The sequence below is a fragment of the Physeter macrocephalus genome, chromosome 6 (genome assembly GCF_002837175.3).
Source record: "Physeter macrocephalus isolate SW-GA chromosome 6, ASM283717v5, whole genome shotgun sequence".
Taxonomy (NCBI): Eukaryota; Metazoa; Chordata; class Mammalia; order Artiodactyla; family Physeteridae; genus Physeter; species Physeter macrocephalus.
The window spans coordinates 28,085,544-28,099,744 of record NC_041219.1 but is presented as its reverse complement, the minus strand read 5'-3'; the positions used below and the strand labels follow the sequence as shown (position 1 = coordinate 28,099,744).

At 42.2% G+C, this 14,201-nt stretch overlaps 1 protein-coding gene across 2 annotated transcripts in view; it reads right to left on the bottom strand.

Moving 5' to 3' along the window:
- PLXNC1 (plexin C1) overlaps positions 1 to 14,201 on the bottom strand; it is a 146,457-nt gene that overhangs the window by 72,765 nt on the left and 59,491 nt on the right. For both annotated transcript variants that reach the window (XM_028490449.1, XM_024127221.3), the window contains exons 6-9: positions 8,896 to 9,043; positions 5,682 to 5,769; positions 3,560 to 3,662; positions 3,317 to 3,418 (exon numbers count right to left, since the gene is read on the bottom strand). In XM_028490449.1, the coding sequence (XP_028346250.1) occupies positions 3,317 to 3,418; positions 3,560 to 3,662; positions 5,682 to 5,769; positions 8,896 to 9,043 (441 nt within the window). The remainder of the gene's footprint in view (positions 1 to 3,316; positions 3,419 to 3,559; positions 3,663 to 5,681; positions 5,770 to 8,895; positions 9,044 to 14,201) is intronic.

Genomic DNA, 14,201 nt, shown 5'->3' with positions numbered 1-14,201 from the left:
AGTCCACGCACAGCAACGAAGACCCAACACAGCCAAAAATAAAATAAATTAATTAAAAAAAAAAAAAAAAAAAAAGAACTGGATGAATTTCCTGAGAATTATGTTGAGTTAAAAAGGCCAATCCCCAAAGGGTACCTCTGGATGATACCATTTGTTTAAAGTCCTTGACATGATAAAATTATAGAAATGGAGAATAGATTAGTGGTAGCCAGGGGTCAGAAATAGAGAGTGGGAGGGAGGAAGTGGGTGTGACTATAGACAGGCAAGGTGGGGGAGACTTGAGGTGACAGGGCTGTTCTGGATCTTGACTGCTGTCACTGTCAATATCCTGGTTGTGATATTGTGCTCTTGTTTTGCAAGATGTTACTATTGGGGGAAACTGGGTAAAAGATATATGAGATCTCTCTGTATTATTTTCTCACAACTACATGAGAATCTACAATTACCTCAAAATAAATTATTTTTCTTCCAAAACAATCATGATAAAGAAGAACAAAGTTGAAGGACTCACTCTCTGATTTCAAAGCTTATTACAAAACAGTGTCTTATTACAAAATAGAACAGACATAGAGACCAATGGAATAGAATATGTAACATAGAAGTAAACTGTTGCATATATAGTCAAATGATTTTTGATAAGGGTGCCAAGAATATTTAATGGGGGAAAGGACAGTTTTTTTCAACAAACGGTCTTGGGAAAACTGGATATCCACACAGAAATGAAGTTGGATCTTTACCTTACACCATATATGAAAATTAACTCAGAATGGATCAAAGACCAAAATATAAGGATTAAAACTATAGAACTCTTAGAATAAGAGCTTTATGACATTGGATTTGGCAATGATTTCTTGGATAAGACATCCAAAGCACAGGCAAGAAAATAAAAAAATAGATAAACTGCACAGAACTAAAAACCTCTCTGCATCAAAGGATACAATCAACAGAGTGAAAAGGCAGCTTATGGAATAGGAGAAAATATTTGCAAATCATATATCTGATATGAGGTTGATATCTAAAATATATAAAGACCTCCTACAATTCAACAACAACAAAAAAAACCTGATTATAAAATGGACAAAGCGCTTGAATAGACATTTCTCCATAGAAGGCACACAAATGGCCAATAAGTGCACGAAAAGAGTCTCAATATCACTAATCAGTAGGGAAATGCAAATCAAAACCACAACAGAGGGGCTTCCCTGGTGGCGCAGTGGTTGAGAGTCCGCCTGCCGATGCAGGGGACAAGGGTTCGTGCCCCAGTCCGGGATGATCCCACATGCCGCGGAGCGGCTGGGCCCGTGAGCCATGGCCGCTGAGCCTGCGCGTCCGGAGCCTGTGCTCCGCAACGGGAGAGGCCCGCATACCGCAAAAAAAAAAAAAAAACAAAAAACAAAAAAACCCACAACAGAATACCACCTTATACCCGTTTAAGACGGATAGCATAAAAAAACGAAAACAGCAAAGTGCTGGCAAGAACGTGGAACGCTCATACGCTGTTGGTGGGAATGTAAAATGGCAGAGCAATAAGGAAAACAGAACGGTTTTTCTCAAAAGATTAAAAATAGTATTACCATATGATCCAGCAACTCCACTTCTGAGTACCTACCCAAAAGAACTGAAACAGGGTCTTGAAGAGGTGTTCGTACACACCTGTTTATAGCAGTATGAGTCACAATAGCCAAAAGCTGGATGCGACTCAGGTGTCCATCAATGGATGACTGGATAAACAAATGTAATATATACAAACAATGGAACATTATTCAGCCCTAAAGAACATTCTGACCCATGCTACAATATGGATGAATCTTGAAGACATTATGTTAAGTGAAATAAGCCAGTCACAAAAAAGACAAATCCTGTTTGATTCCACTTATCGGAGGCACCTAGAGTAGTCAAATTCATAGAGACAGAAAGTAGAATGGTAGCTGCCAGGGCTGGGAGAAGATATAGTGAGGAGTTATTGTTTAATGGGTACAAGGTTTCAGTTTTGCAAGATGAAACATGTTCTGAAGATGGATGGTGGTGATGGTTGCTCAACAATGTGAATGTACCTAACTCTACTGAACTGTACACTTATGTAGTAAATTTTATGTTATGTGTATTTTACCGAAATTTTTAAAAAACAACTGAAACAACAACAAAAGAGAAGTTTAATTTTTTTTAAAATAAAAGCCACTGCCTTTTTGATTCAAACACCCGTCACTATGCCTTAGTTTCATAAACCAATGGGAAGAGAAATGTGGCTCATCACTTAATAAAACGTCAAAGACTTTAATAAAAGTCTGAAGATATTGGCACACCAAGCTTTTCTAATGCCTTTAATTAACTTCATAATCCACTTTGATTCACATTCCCTTTGCTTGTTACTAAATTCACCTAAAGTTACTCTCAACTTTTTGGTAGTGATTAAAAACGTGCTACTTATTTATATTGCCACCTGACCTTAAATAGCAGCAAATGGACACGTCAAAGCCACAGATTAGCCAAGAAATAGAAAACTGAGCCTTTAAGAACAAAACATGGTTACTGTTTTTAATTTGTCTGCTCCCACTAGACCCAAGGTTAATGAGAACAAGAACTTGTCCTTTTTTGTTTTTCACCACATAGTAGATGCTCAATTAACTTCCATCAAATGAATGAAGTCAGCATTTGTGTACTAAATGCATCAACCCGGAAATGTTTACGTGGTCATGTTCTCTCTTTTCAAACATGTCTGTCAGTTGAGCTTGGTGATTTACTGTGAAGAAAATAAGAGGAATTTCCAAAGAAATTTCATGGAAAGTATTTTTCCATGAAAAACAGTTTTGAGAAGTGAAGAGAAATGTATATTTATTACATAGACACAACTTTGTTTTGACACTATTGACTACTGGTTAGATCATCTTTGCAAAGAAAAATAATCCAAAGAGATTCGTTTATATATTTTGCATAGACATGCCTAGCCCTCACATACCCCGCCCCCCTGCCAAAATGCAATCATAACATGTGGTTAAACACTGAAATCCCCTCAGTGCTGTGTGCTCTATACTTCCTTCTAACTCTCCCTGAGAGCCACGAAGTCAGATTTAAAATTTTACTTTTACCGGGCCTTCATTTTTCATAATTACAGATTTTTTAATTTCTTTTATGTGAGTGTGCAGCTTCTGATGTATTGAGCCAATTAAATGCAACTTGGTTAAAAACCAAAGGTAAAAAAGGGAATTTGGGTAGAAAGTAAAATAGGGAATTTTTAAAAGGAACCCAAAGTAGCAGGAGATGTTATTGCCATTCAAAGGGGGATTTTCCCATTATCGATATGAAAACAGGGTCTGACCTGCAAGCCCTGGGTGGTTCTGTTACTTGTCTTCTCCTTGAATCTTCCTCCTCCCGCTGTCTTGGGTGGGGCCCATTTCTCAAAAGCCACTGGACAGAGGTCCTGAAATGAAGAATATCCCTTCAACATCCGAACGGGTGGAAATTCGAAGTTTGAAATAAAGGCAAAAGACAGGCTGGGGCTAGGTGGCCACAAATATTTATTTTTGGTTAAACCCTGTTAATACTGAAAATGTCACCTTACCTGGTTCCTCTTGTAATCAGAAGGGTCACAAGCTGTGAAGGGATGGATACATTTTCTCTCACTTTTACACCAAGCACAGCCAGTTCCAATACATACTGGGCATCTGGCGATACAGAAAACCAACTTAATTCCTGCATTTTTAGGAAAACGTTCATATCCTAGAATTTCCCTCTGTGATGCCACATGCGAGCATTTAAAAGAAGAAAAAAAAATCCCTAGATAGACTGTGATGCACCCAGGGGAGAGAGGACAGTGCTTTGGGGCTTAGGGATATAGTACTGACTTTATGCCCTGCTCTGGGCAGCCCTCGGGGCTGATGGACCATCATTACACTTGCTGGGGGGTTGCCATGGAAACCTGAAGCTGGGGTCACCTGGTACGTCAGTAGATAACAGGAACCCACTGAATCTGTTTCTGAATCCAGTTCTGCTATTTGTCTACCTTCAGGTAAGTTTCCCTCTGGAGACTGATCTCCCCCAGCCCCCCATAAACCCACCCTTACTCACTGGAGCAGAAACACTGCCAAATGCCTGGAAGATGGGAAACTAAAAGTGCTACCTGGCGAGCAGAGAAAACCGGGTGCCAGTGTTTGCTTTTTAATAAAATTAAGGAAGAAGTGTGTCTACTAATCAAACAACCATGCATGGATAACAGCGGAAGACCTGAAAAGCACTTAATAGGATAATCAGTGTTAAAGCAAGAACAATAAAAATGGAAGTCGAGGTGGGTTTGGAAACGTAGCCAAAGGAGGCAAAAGGAAGCCTCAGCCCGGGGACAGTGAGAGGACTAGATCAGGGAGAGGGGACACATGTGCATTTCATGTATTCTTCCAGAAATGCCAAGGCATCCTGAGACTCCGACCTACAGAAATTGCAGTTTCGGTGGGAGGAGAAAGCACAGACTCACCTAAGGGTTCACCCGCCACCGAAGTGCGCTAGAAGCAGGTTTGTGACTTGCGCTCCTATTGCTACCCCTCAAGTGTGACGACTTTACTAAGTGCTTTTCGAAGGGGAAGTAGGTACCCAAGGAAAGGGTGCTCCCACTCTGGGGAGCTGTGGGTCTGAGTTCTGGTTCTTAATTACCTAGCTGTGGACCTGGGGCAAGGCGCTTCCTCTCACCAGGCCTTACAAGCGTGGGTGCAGGAGCTGTGTTCTGTTTAAACTCTCCTTGAGCTACACAGGTCTATCTAACTCTCCCCCCCTTTTTTTTTTTCCCCATTTTCATGGACTTCTGAGGCTCTCTGTATCAAGTTTGGTGTTTTTCCTCCCTGAATTCATTCTGTTTGTTAGAAATCACTGAATTCAATCCCTTTCAAAGTGCCGCGGTGGTAAAGGTGAAGTCCAGCGGCTCCCGTTCCCATAGCTGTAGGGTGGCCTCCCAACTCAGCTTCGAGTTCGAATGCCTTTACCCTGAAGGAACAATGGTTCCCAGACCAGACCCAAAGAAATCCACGTTTGGTACTCACACAGTTGGTCAAGCAAACTACTGAAAGAGCTATAGAATCACTAATAATACAGCTTCCCATTGTTTCCATGGGAACATCCATCCCATCTTGCAGCTGGAAAACCAGGAATCTGGGAGACATATTTCCTCTATCTTCCGTCTGCTTTAGAAGCAAGGAGTGAGGTGTGGTCCTAACTCAGGGGGGTACGTAGCTCAACAGGGCCAAACGCGGTACAAAAACGTGGGTCACAATTAACATGTTCTTTTGATGACAGAGACTTCCTTTTTTGCTTCTCCTTGACTGTGACTTCCCCTTATCTCATGCTCAGACTCTTCCTTGACTCAAATTCCCAAAGCCATTCTGATCAGGGAAGAACCTAGCAGCACCCCTTCGCCTGTTACTTCAAGGCCACCTCTTGGTTGGAGGAATCTATTTCCCTGTGGGTAAAACACACCCAAGCACAGCTGTTTGCCTCTCCACTGCTTCACCTCACTTGGCAGGGCTTGAACAAGTCAGCTTATTAGCTCAGGGGCTCTCCTGTCTCCCGTTAGGCCATGCTCCAAAAGGCACCTTGGAAAGTTCTCCTCCACAAAAGAGGTCTTTAGGAAATCGAAGAGTAAAGCAAATAAATACATTAAAACCAATGAGAGAACATTCACATTTTACATAAAATCTTACTCTCTTAATGATGAGCAGCTGGTAAAGTTGAATCTTTTTGACACACTCCAGGAACTGAAGGAGAACGTCACGTCGACAACTAAAACATCTGGAGCAAAGGGGGAAAAGAAGTCATTGACGGTGGAGCCCTGCTATCGTCAAGCAAAGCTGTAAATGCAAAAAATAAATATTTTTTGCCTCCTCCACAAAGAGGGTGGGGGTGTGCCAGCTGTTCGCTAACATTTCAATCAGTATGTGGTTCCGTCCCGGGGGCCATTCACGTCAGGCAGCCGAAGTGCACAGCACAAGCCTCCAAACAGACCCGGGCCCACCTCGCGTTCCAGGCCTCCCACGGATAATCACTAAGAAAAAGCCATTTCACAGCCCATTTACAGCTCATACTCTCCCTGGGATCACTATCTCAGCTTGTAATTGGCCACAGCATAAGAATAAAACAAGTCACCGAGCAAGAACTGCCTAGAACATGATAACCAGAATGTTAGAGAAGAAATCCTGCACCTTCAGAAAAATCCACACTGTGGATATTTACCTAACAAACTCCAAAGTGTGGTTCCCATGGGCTGGGAGCCATGATCTTCTTGGAGTCAACTGTTGCCAAATCTATGATGAAGGTTTTCTTATTTGCTTTTGAAAACCTACCCATGGGTTAGAAAACCCCCAAAGAATAAAGTAATAAGATGATAACTCTGCTAAATCAGCACGAGAGAAATGGCATATTTCCTGTACCTCTTTAACTTACATACTCTACCCTAGGTGATCCCTAAATCTGGTTGTGTATAAGAATCACTTGAGAAATTGATGAAAACATAGATTCCAGAGCCACACTCCTAGATATCCTGACTCAGCAGGGCTGGGGGATGTCCGGAATCTGTGTCTGTAATCTCCCCACGTACTGACTGTGTATAGCCAGGTTTCGGTGCGGCAGCCTGGAGCGGTGCCTTTCAAATCCTATTGTGGCCAGGGACCAGTGCTACTCTGTGATATTTTCATTGTCACCCATTTTGGTATTAATATCTTCTTCCTTTTATGAATTAACAGGGAGAGCAGATGACGCTTTTAAAATGAAAAGTCTTTCCTTGACAAATTAAGAAGTTGGCCTAACTTTGTTGGCACCCCTAAGTTTTCAACTGAAATATTATTAGTATGTGATTCCAAAAGTCTGAGAACCCTTACTTTAAGGGGCTTCTCTTCAGCAGGAACATTCATTCTGAAAGCCAAGATGCCACATAAAATTCTGCTCACATAAAGTGGGTATATGTGAAGCGATAATCCTCTGTTCCAAAGACAAGAAGGTTTGGAGGGCTGGCGTGACCTCTCAGCAAGAGCATTTGAACAGACACTTGATAATTGTTAGTAGCATGAACATATGGACAGTAAGCACTGAGGGACTCCCAGTGAAAATACATATCAATGGAATCAACAAGTGTCCAGTGATGGAGACTAGCAACAGTCGTCCTTTCCTGAGTATCAACTGTGCACAAAATACTACTGGGAAATATCACAAAAAAACGAATATATATTATCTCTGCTCTGGAAGCATTCGCAGTTATTCTAGAAGAGATAAAATAACTTAGGTGAAAAAGCACAGTGACAGTATAGTCAAGGAAACACCCTCTGAGTTGTTCAAGGTCCATGCAGCACCCGGGTACCAAGATTGGGGTGCAGGTGGGGAACCCAGAGGGTACTGGAATGATCAGGATGATTAGAGCAGAATCTGTCAAGGCTATACGGAAGAGGTGACTTTTCAAAGCAGAAGGGAGACAGGATTTGGTGAAAGAGGCAAAGCCACTACAGGCCACAGACAAAGGTTTGGCAATGGCCACTGGCTGGCTGAATGCAAGAGGCGGGAAGTGGGTTTGTTTGCCTGCTCAGAATATGGAAGGCATCCAGAGAAAAGGGCAGACAAAGGGTTGGGTTCAGTTGACGGAGGCTGTAAAAACAATCAACTACACTGTAAATCAACTAGATTTCAATTTTTAAGAAAAGATTTTAAAAATTTTTAAAAAGCAGTCAACTAGCTTTCCAAGGTGATCTCAAATACTTCCGAAGCTTACGTTACAGGTGAGCAAGACCTGCATTTTAATAACCCACGAACTTGACTCTACTTCTTCCTGACCCAGAGGGACTCATGAATCCTCAGTCTGTCCATTGTATTAACTCCTAAGCATCCTTTGAATCCACCCACTTCGCTCCACCCTTACCTGTCTTCAACAGTTTCAGCTCTCAGTCCCCTCACCCGCTCACTGCCACAGCTTCTCTTCTCTCTGACCTTTCAGAACTCAGCCCTTCCCTCCTCCTGTCCCATTCTCCACCTGCCGCCATTCAGTCAACAGAAATTTATTGATCATCAATGGCTACTTTGTGCCAGACACTTTGTACCTTCTTTGGTATCCATTTTCTATCATTCTGCTTTCTACCTTATTTGCCTTAGCCATATAGAACCTCTTCTGGCTCCTCAGACAAAGCCTTTTCTCTCCTTTTTGGCCATCACACTAGTTGGTCTCTGACTGCATTACTCTTCCCCTTCTTCTTTGTCCAGCTCAACCCTATTCATCCTCCAGGAAGCTCTCCTTGCCCCCTCACCTGACCCCCCAAGTCCAGTTAGGTGCCCTTTTCATGTGCTTCCCATGGTGTGCTATGTTCCCCGCATGCTACCCACTGCACTGTAAGGTGCTGTTTACTCATCTCTACCCCAAGAGGCTCTAAATACTGTGAACAAGGACCAGGTGAGTGTTTTCAGTCACCGACTCCCTACCATTTAGCACAGTGTCTGGCACGTAGATGCTCAGTAAACACTTCCTGTATGAATGAACGAATGCAATGAACTTAAGATGATAAAATACTGGCCGTTCTGTTTTCTCATCTCATCAAGGGCATTCCCAGCTTTTCAGATCTCTGAATTACCTGAACCATCCACATAAGGTCAGCCCAAAGGTCTCTGGCTTGGCTCCACTCACCTAACCGACTTACTATCCTCTGTCATTCTCCAGCCACACGTGACTGTGGGGTCCTGCACTCATGTGATGAGTGGAGCAGAGGTGAGCGGGGCTGAGGGGAAAAGTGGGAAGCAAGGGGTAGGGGGAGAGAGAGTCTACAGCGTGGGACTGTTCAGATTCTGTCATTTAACTTGTTTCCTGGGCAATCTGGACTCAGAAGTTTCTCTTGCCTGTTTCCTTTTCTAACAACAACAACAAAAATAGCAGAGTCCACTTGCCTTTGTAGGTTGCTCTGGTCAGGATGCTGCAGGTGCAGGTCTCATTGGACACACTGTTACCCTTGCAGAGCGTCTTGCTGGTGTCCACGTTCTTCACCATGCACTCTGAGCGCCTTGGAGAGAAGCTTCCCATCACAGTCACTGTAGTCTGTGTGGGGAAGAAATTTCAGGAACCAAATTATTGGGGTTTTTTGTTCTGTTTTGTTTGTTTGTTTGTTTTGTGGTACGCAGGCCTCTCACTGTTGCGCCTCTCCCGTTGCAGAGCACGGGCTCCGGACGCGCAGGCTCAGCGGCCATGGCTCACGGGCCCAGCCACTCCGCGGCATGTGGGATCTTCCCGGACCGGGGCACGAACCCGTGTCCCCTGCATCGGCAGGCGGATTCTCAACCACTGCGCCACTAGGGAAGCCCCAAATTATTGTTTTTTTCCATCATTTCCATCCATCCTAGACCCTTAAATGAACTCACCTCTGACTTGACATAGAAGGAGAATTTCTTAGATTGCCAATAGAAAGAAAGAGATGTTTTTTTTGTTTGTTTGTTTGTTTTTTTTTCCGGTACGCGGGCCTCTCACTGTTGTGGCCTCTCCCGTTGCGGAGCGCAGGCTCCGGACACGCAGGCTCAGCGGCCATGGCTCACGGGCCCTGCCGCTCTGCGGCATGTGGGATCTTCCCGGACCGGGGCAAGAACCCGCGTCCCCTGCATCGGCAGGCGGACTCTCAACCACTGCGCCACCAGGGAAGCCCGAAAGAGATGTTTGATTGGCTATTTAATTTGCTCTTTTGTGAATCGCATATTCATATCCTTGGACCATTTTTTCTGCTTTGTGTGTATTTTTCTTATCAATTTTAAGAGCTCTCTGTATAGTACAGATATTAATCCTTATCTGTCATATTTCTGACATATTTTCTCCTGATCTGTTTGTTTTGCAATTTGTATGTGTGGTATCTTTTACCCTACACAATGTGTTTTTATATAATCAAAGGCAGGGTAGGGTTCTTTGCCTTGGTTATAAAGTTCTTCCCAAAGTCTTATTTGTGGACAAATATAATATTGTTCCACCATCTTTGTTGCTTTATTTTTTAAACTATGCCTTTAATCCATCTGGAATTTATTTTTATGTATAGTGTAAGATAAGGGTCGAACTTTATTTTTATCCAGATGGTTAATCAGCTATGTCACAACCATTTACTAAAAAAAAAATTCCTTTTCCCACTGAACTACCACTTTTGTCATATATTAAATCACCAAATACTTGCAAGCTATTTCTGAACTTTGCACTGTTCCAATTATCTATTGATCTAATCCTATTCCAATGTCATCAAATTTTTTTTTTTTTTTTTTTTTTTTGCAGTAATTGGGCCTCCCTCTGCCGTGGCCTCTCCCGCCGCGGAGCACAGGCTCCGGACGCGCAGGCCCAGCGGCCATGGCTCACGGGCCCAGCCGCTCCGCGGCACGTGGGATCCTCCCAGACCGGGGCGCGAACCCGGTTCCCCTGCATCGGCAGGCGGACGCGCAACCACTGCGCCACCAGGGAAGCGCCCGTGTCATCAAATTTTTACTACTGTGGATTTAAATATATTTATGGCAAGTCTATTTTTATTTTCATAATTTTCTTAGCATTTCCTAGACATTGTTCTTCCATATGAACTTTAAGATCATTTTACCCAAATGGGGTGTGGGCACTGTGAGTTTAACTGGAATTGTACTAATATATGCATTAATTTCAGGGGATTTTATATCTTTATGATATTAAGTGTTCTCATCCAAATAATTTTTTTTCATTTGTTTATGCTTAGGAGGGAAGAGGAAGGAGGAGGAGGAGAAGAAAGAAAGAGAGAGAGAGAGAGAAAGGAAGGAAGGAGGGAGGGAGGGAGGGAGAGAGGAAGGAAGGAAGGAAGAAAAAGGAAAAAGAGGAAGAAGAAGAAAAAGAAAAAGGAAAGTTAAAATAATATGCCAATGGGAGACCGCTTTTGCATCACGTGCATGCAGGGGATCTGGTGAGGAGGTGGGCTAAGTTTTAGGAAGCTGGGAGCATAGGAAGTGGTAACCTTATCACCCACGATGAGGAGTGACAGTCCCACACAACCGGGAAGGTGTCCATCTTCTGTTATACTTCAGACCTCTGCCCAGACTCTGCACAGCCAGCTAAGACCACTGTCTCTCATCTTCTGATACGCTTGCTAAATCTATTCTAGCCCTGGGATCTCACCCCCATCTTTCCATTTTCAAAAAATCCTGTTTCTGAGCCATGGGATCATGCTGGAACGCAAGTTCTTATAGTCCAACTTCCACTGGACTCAAGTCCAACCCTCTCCAGGCTACCTGAACATAGTACTGAACCCCGGACCATCCCCAGCAGCTCATCTTCAACACCTGGCTGAACTCTCATGCATGCCTCACCCCTACATTTCTCCCTGTACCGCACATCTCAGCGCATGACCGTCATCACCTGTTATCCTGTACACGTGTATGTCTTAAATTGAATTCATTGCTCAAACATCCTAACAAAAGCACCATAATGCTTGTTAAAGTCCTATTTTCACTAGCTGTTTTAAATTTTCCACAATGCCTTCCAGTTCTCATATACATAGCATTTACATAACTGTAATCATTGCATTAATTTATTCCATAAACATTTATCAAGCTTTTAGGAGGTGCCATGTGCTACACAAGGCATTGATTACTTCAGTGAAGCAAGCAGCTACCGTCCTTGCCCTCAAAGAGCCTACAGTCTAGCAGAAGTGTGGGAAAGTCTGCTAGATGAAAACCGGAGGGCCACACGGGATTGAGATAATTAAGAGATGATAGAAGCCTGGGCTAGTATGGTACAGTAGAAATGGAAAGAATTGACAGCTTCAATATACCCATTAGAGGTAGCATGGGGCAGGACTGGAAGTGGGGCATGTGGATGTGGTAAGCAAATGGTTGGACACAGAGGTACTGTATATTGCAATGGAACACACTGAGCAGGGGGCAGACCTTGGGTGGAAAAATCAAGACTTCAGTTTTTGGATGTGTGTAGTTCAAGATGCTTGTGTATATGTATAACTGATTCACTATGTTGTAAAGCAGAAACTAACACACCACTGTAAAGCAATTATACTCCAATAAAGATGTTAAAAAAAAAGATGCTTGTGTGATAATTAAGATATAATAAGCCTGGAGCCCAGAAGCAATCTGGGTGGGAGATAAAGGAGACATGACATATAGATGGTATGTCAAGCCATGGGAGTGGATAAGATTGTCTGTGGACAAAGTACAGAGTCAGAAGAGAGGAAGAGCCAAACCTGGGGCTGAAATAACTCCAACATTTAGAGTCAGGGAGAGAAGGAGCCAGCAAAGGAGGTCGAGGCATAGTCAAGAAGGAAGGAAGAGAGCATGGAGAACGTGCACCATGGAAGGTGATGGAAGACAGAGTTTCAAGAATGCAGCCAAGAGGCCAAGTAAGATGAGGACTTATAGTGTCTGCTGGAATGGCTCCATGGCATTCAGTTTCAGGGCAACAATGGGGCAGAAGAAGTTGGAGTTGATCTGAAAATAGGAAATAGTAAGTGTTTTCAAGCAGTGGAAGAAGAGGATAGCCAGGGAGCTGAAGGTATTTTTGTGTGACTTTGGGTTCCAGGCGAGAATGGTTAAAAAGCTGATACCTTGGCTTAATGAACCCAACGTGGGAATCCTTGCCACGTTAATAACTCTTTCTTGAGTTAAGTTGGATAAAGAGGGAATGAAGACCCAAAGAATCAGATGAGATATGAAGTTTGAGTGTCAATTAGCTAGTAATGTCCATGGGGCCAAAGAACTTCTTGCCACATAACATTCTATAATTCTATCAACAGACCTTACTTTACTTAACCTTTCCTCTTATTGCCAGTTTGGTTATTTCCAAGTTTCTAAGTCTATAAATGCCGCTGCAATAACATCTGTAAGCTTATGGGTTTTCTTTCAAATTACTTCTTCAGAAGCCTAAGCCTGGAATTAGTGCTTCACGCAGAATGAATATATTTATGACTCTGAAACGTATCACCAAATTGCTTTCCAAAAAGGTTGTGTTAATTGGCATCACCATCACTAGGTGTCAGCAAACCTTATTTTCACTTTAATTTGTACTTATTTGATAACTGGTGAAGCTGAACATACTTCTACATCTATATCTAACCCTCTAAGCCTCCTCTTGTGAGAATATACACTTCTGCCCACTTACTTTTTGGTGTCTCTAGATTTTTCTTTTTACTTTCTCCTAGCTTTCATATCTTGCAATTAATATTTTGCCTGTCATAAATGTTTTTCCTGAAGTATGTGCTTTAGTCATCTTTTATTTTTCCTCGTATAGATTTTTTTAAAAAGTCAAGTATATGAATATTTTTCTCTTGCTATTACAGAATATATTCCTTCAGAGCCAGAAAATTATACTTCCAAATTATCTGATGCTCAGTTACTTTCTGTTAGGTTTTTAGATGAATTTCTTAATTAGCCTAAAATTTATTTTATATTTAATGTAAAAAAGGTGAATTAAACTTTGTTTCCACATTGTAAGCCAGTTATTTCAGCAACTTTTATGAAATAATTCTTTTGTTTCCTCTTATGATAATGCTCTTTAAAATTTTTACATCTATTTCTGAGTTTTCTACTCCATTCCATGGATCTATATTCCTATTTTTAAACCAGAGTCATGGGCCAAATTATTGCCACTATATATGTGTTTACAATCATATGGAAATGGTCTTGCTTAAATAATTTTCTTTTTTCAATATATATCTTGGATATTCTTGACCAGTTCATATTATTATTCCAGATGAACTTTATATTAATTTTAAGACAGTCTATTCAAATTTTCACTGGGATGGCATGAAATCTAGAAAATAGACTGAAGAAGTAGTGACATTTTTATGATCTCTTCCCACCAAGAAACATAGTATATGTCTGGATATATTTAAGATGTTTTTCATATCTTCCAAGAAAATACCTTATGTGTCTTTGTTTTTATTTTTATATTTGCTTATGCTTTTAATTGATAAGGTTTTCCTATTATGAATTATAAATAGCATCAATAGATCACTGCCTCACTATCTAATTACTATTACTATTGCTTAAGACAAGCTGTTGCATAGCCAAAATCACTATTTTGGTAGCTGGCTTCAACATGTATCTCCTAGTAAAAATGATTTTAAAATACAGGGTTGGGGCTTCCCTGGTGGCGCAGTGGTTGCGCGTCCGCCTGCCGATGCAGGGGAACCGGGTTCGCGCCCCGGTCTGGGAGGATCCCACATGCCGCGGAGCGGCTGGGCCCGTGAGCCATGGCCGCT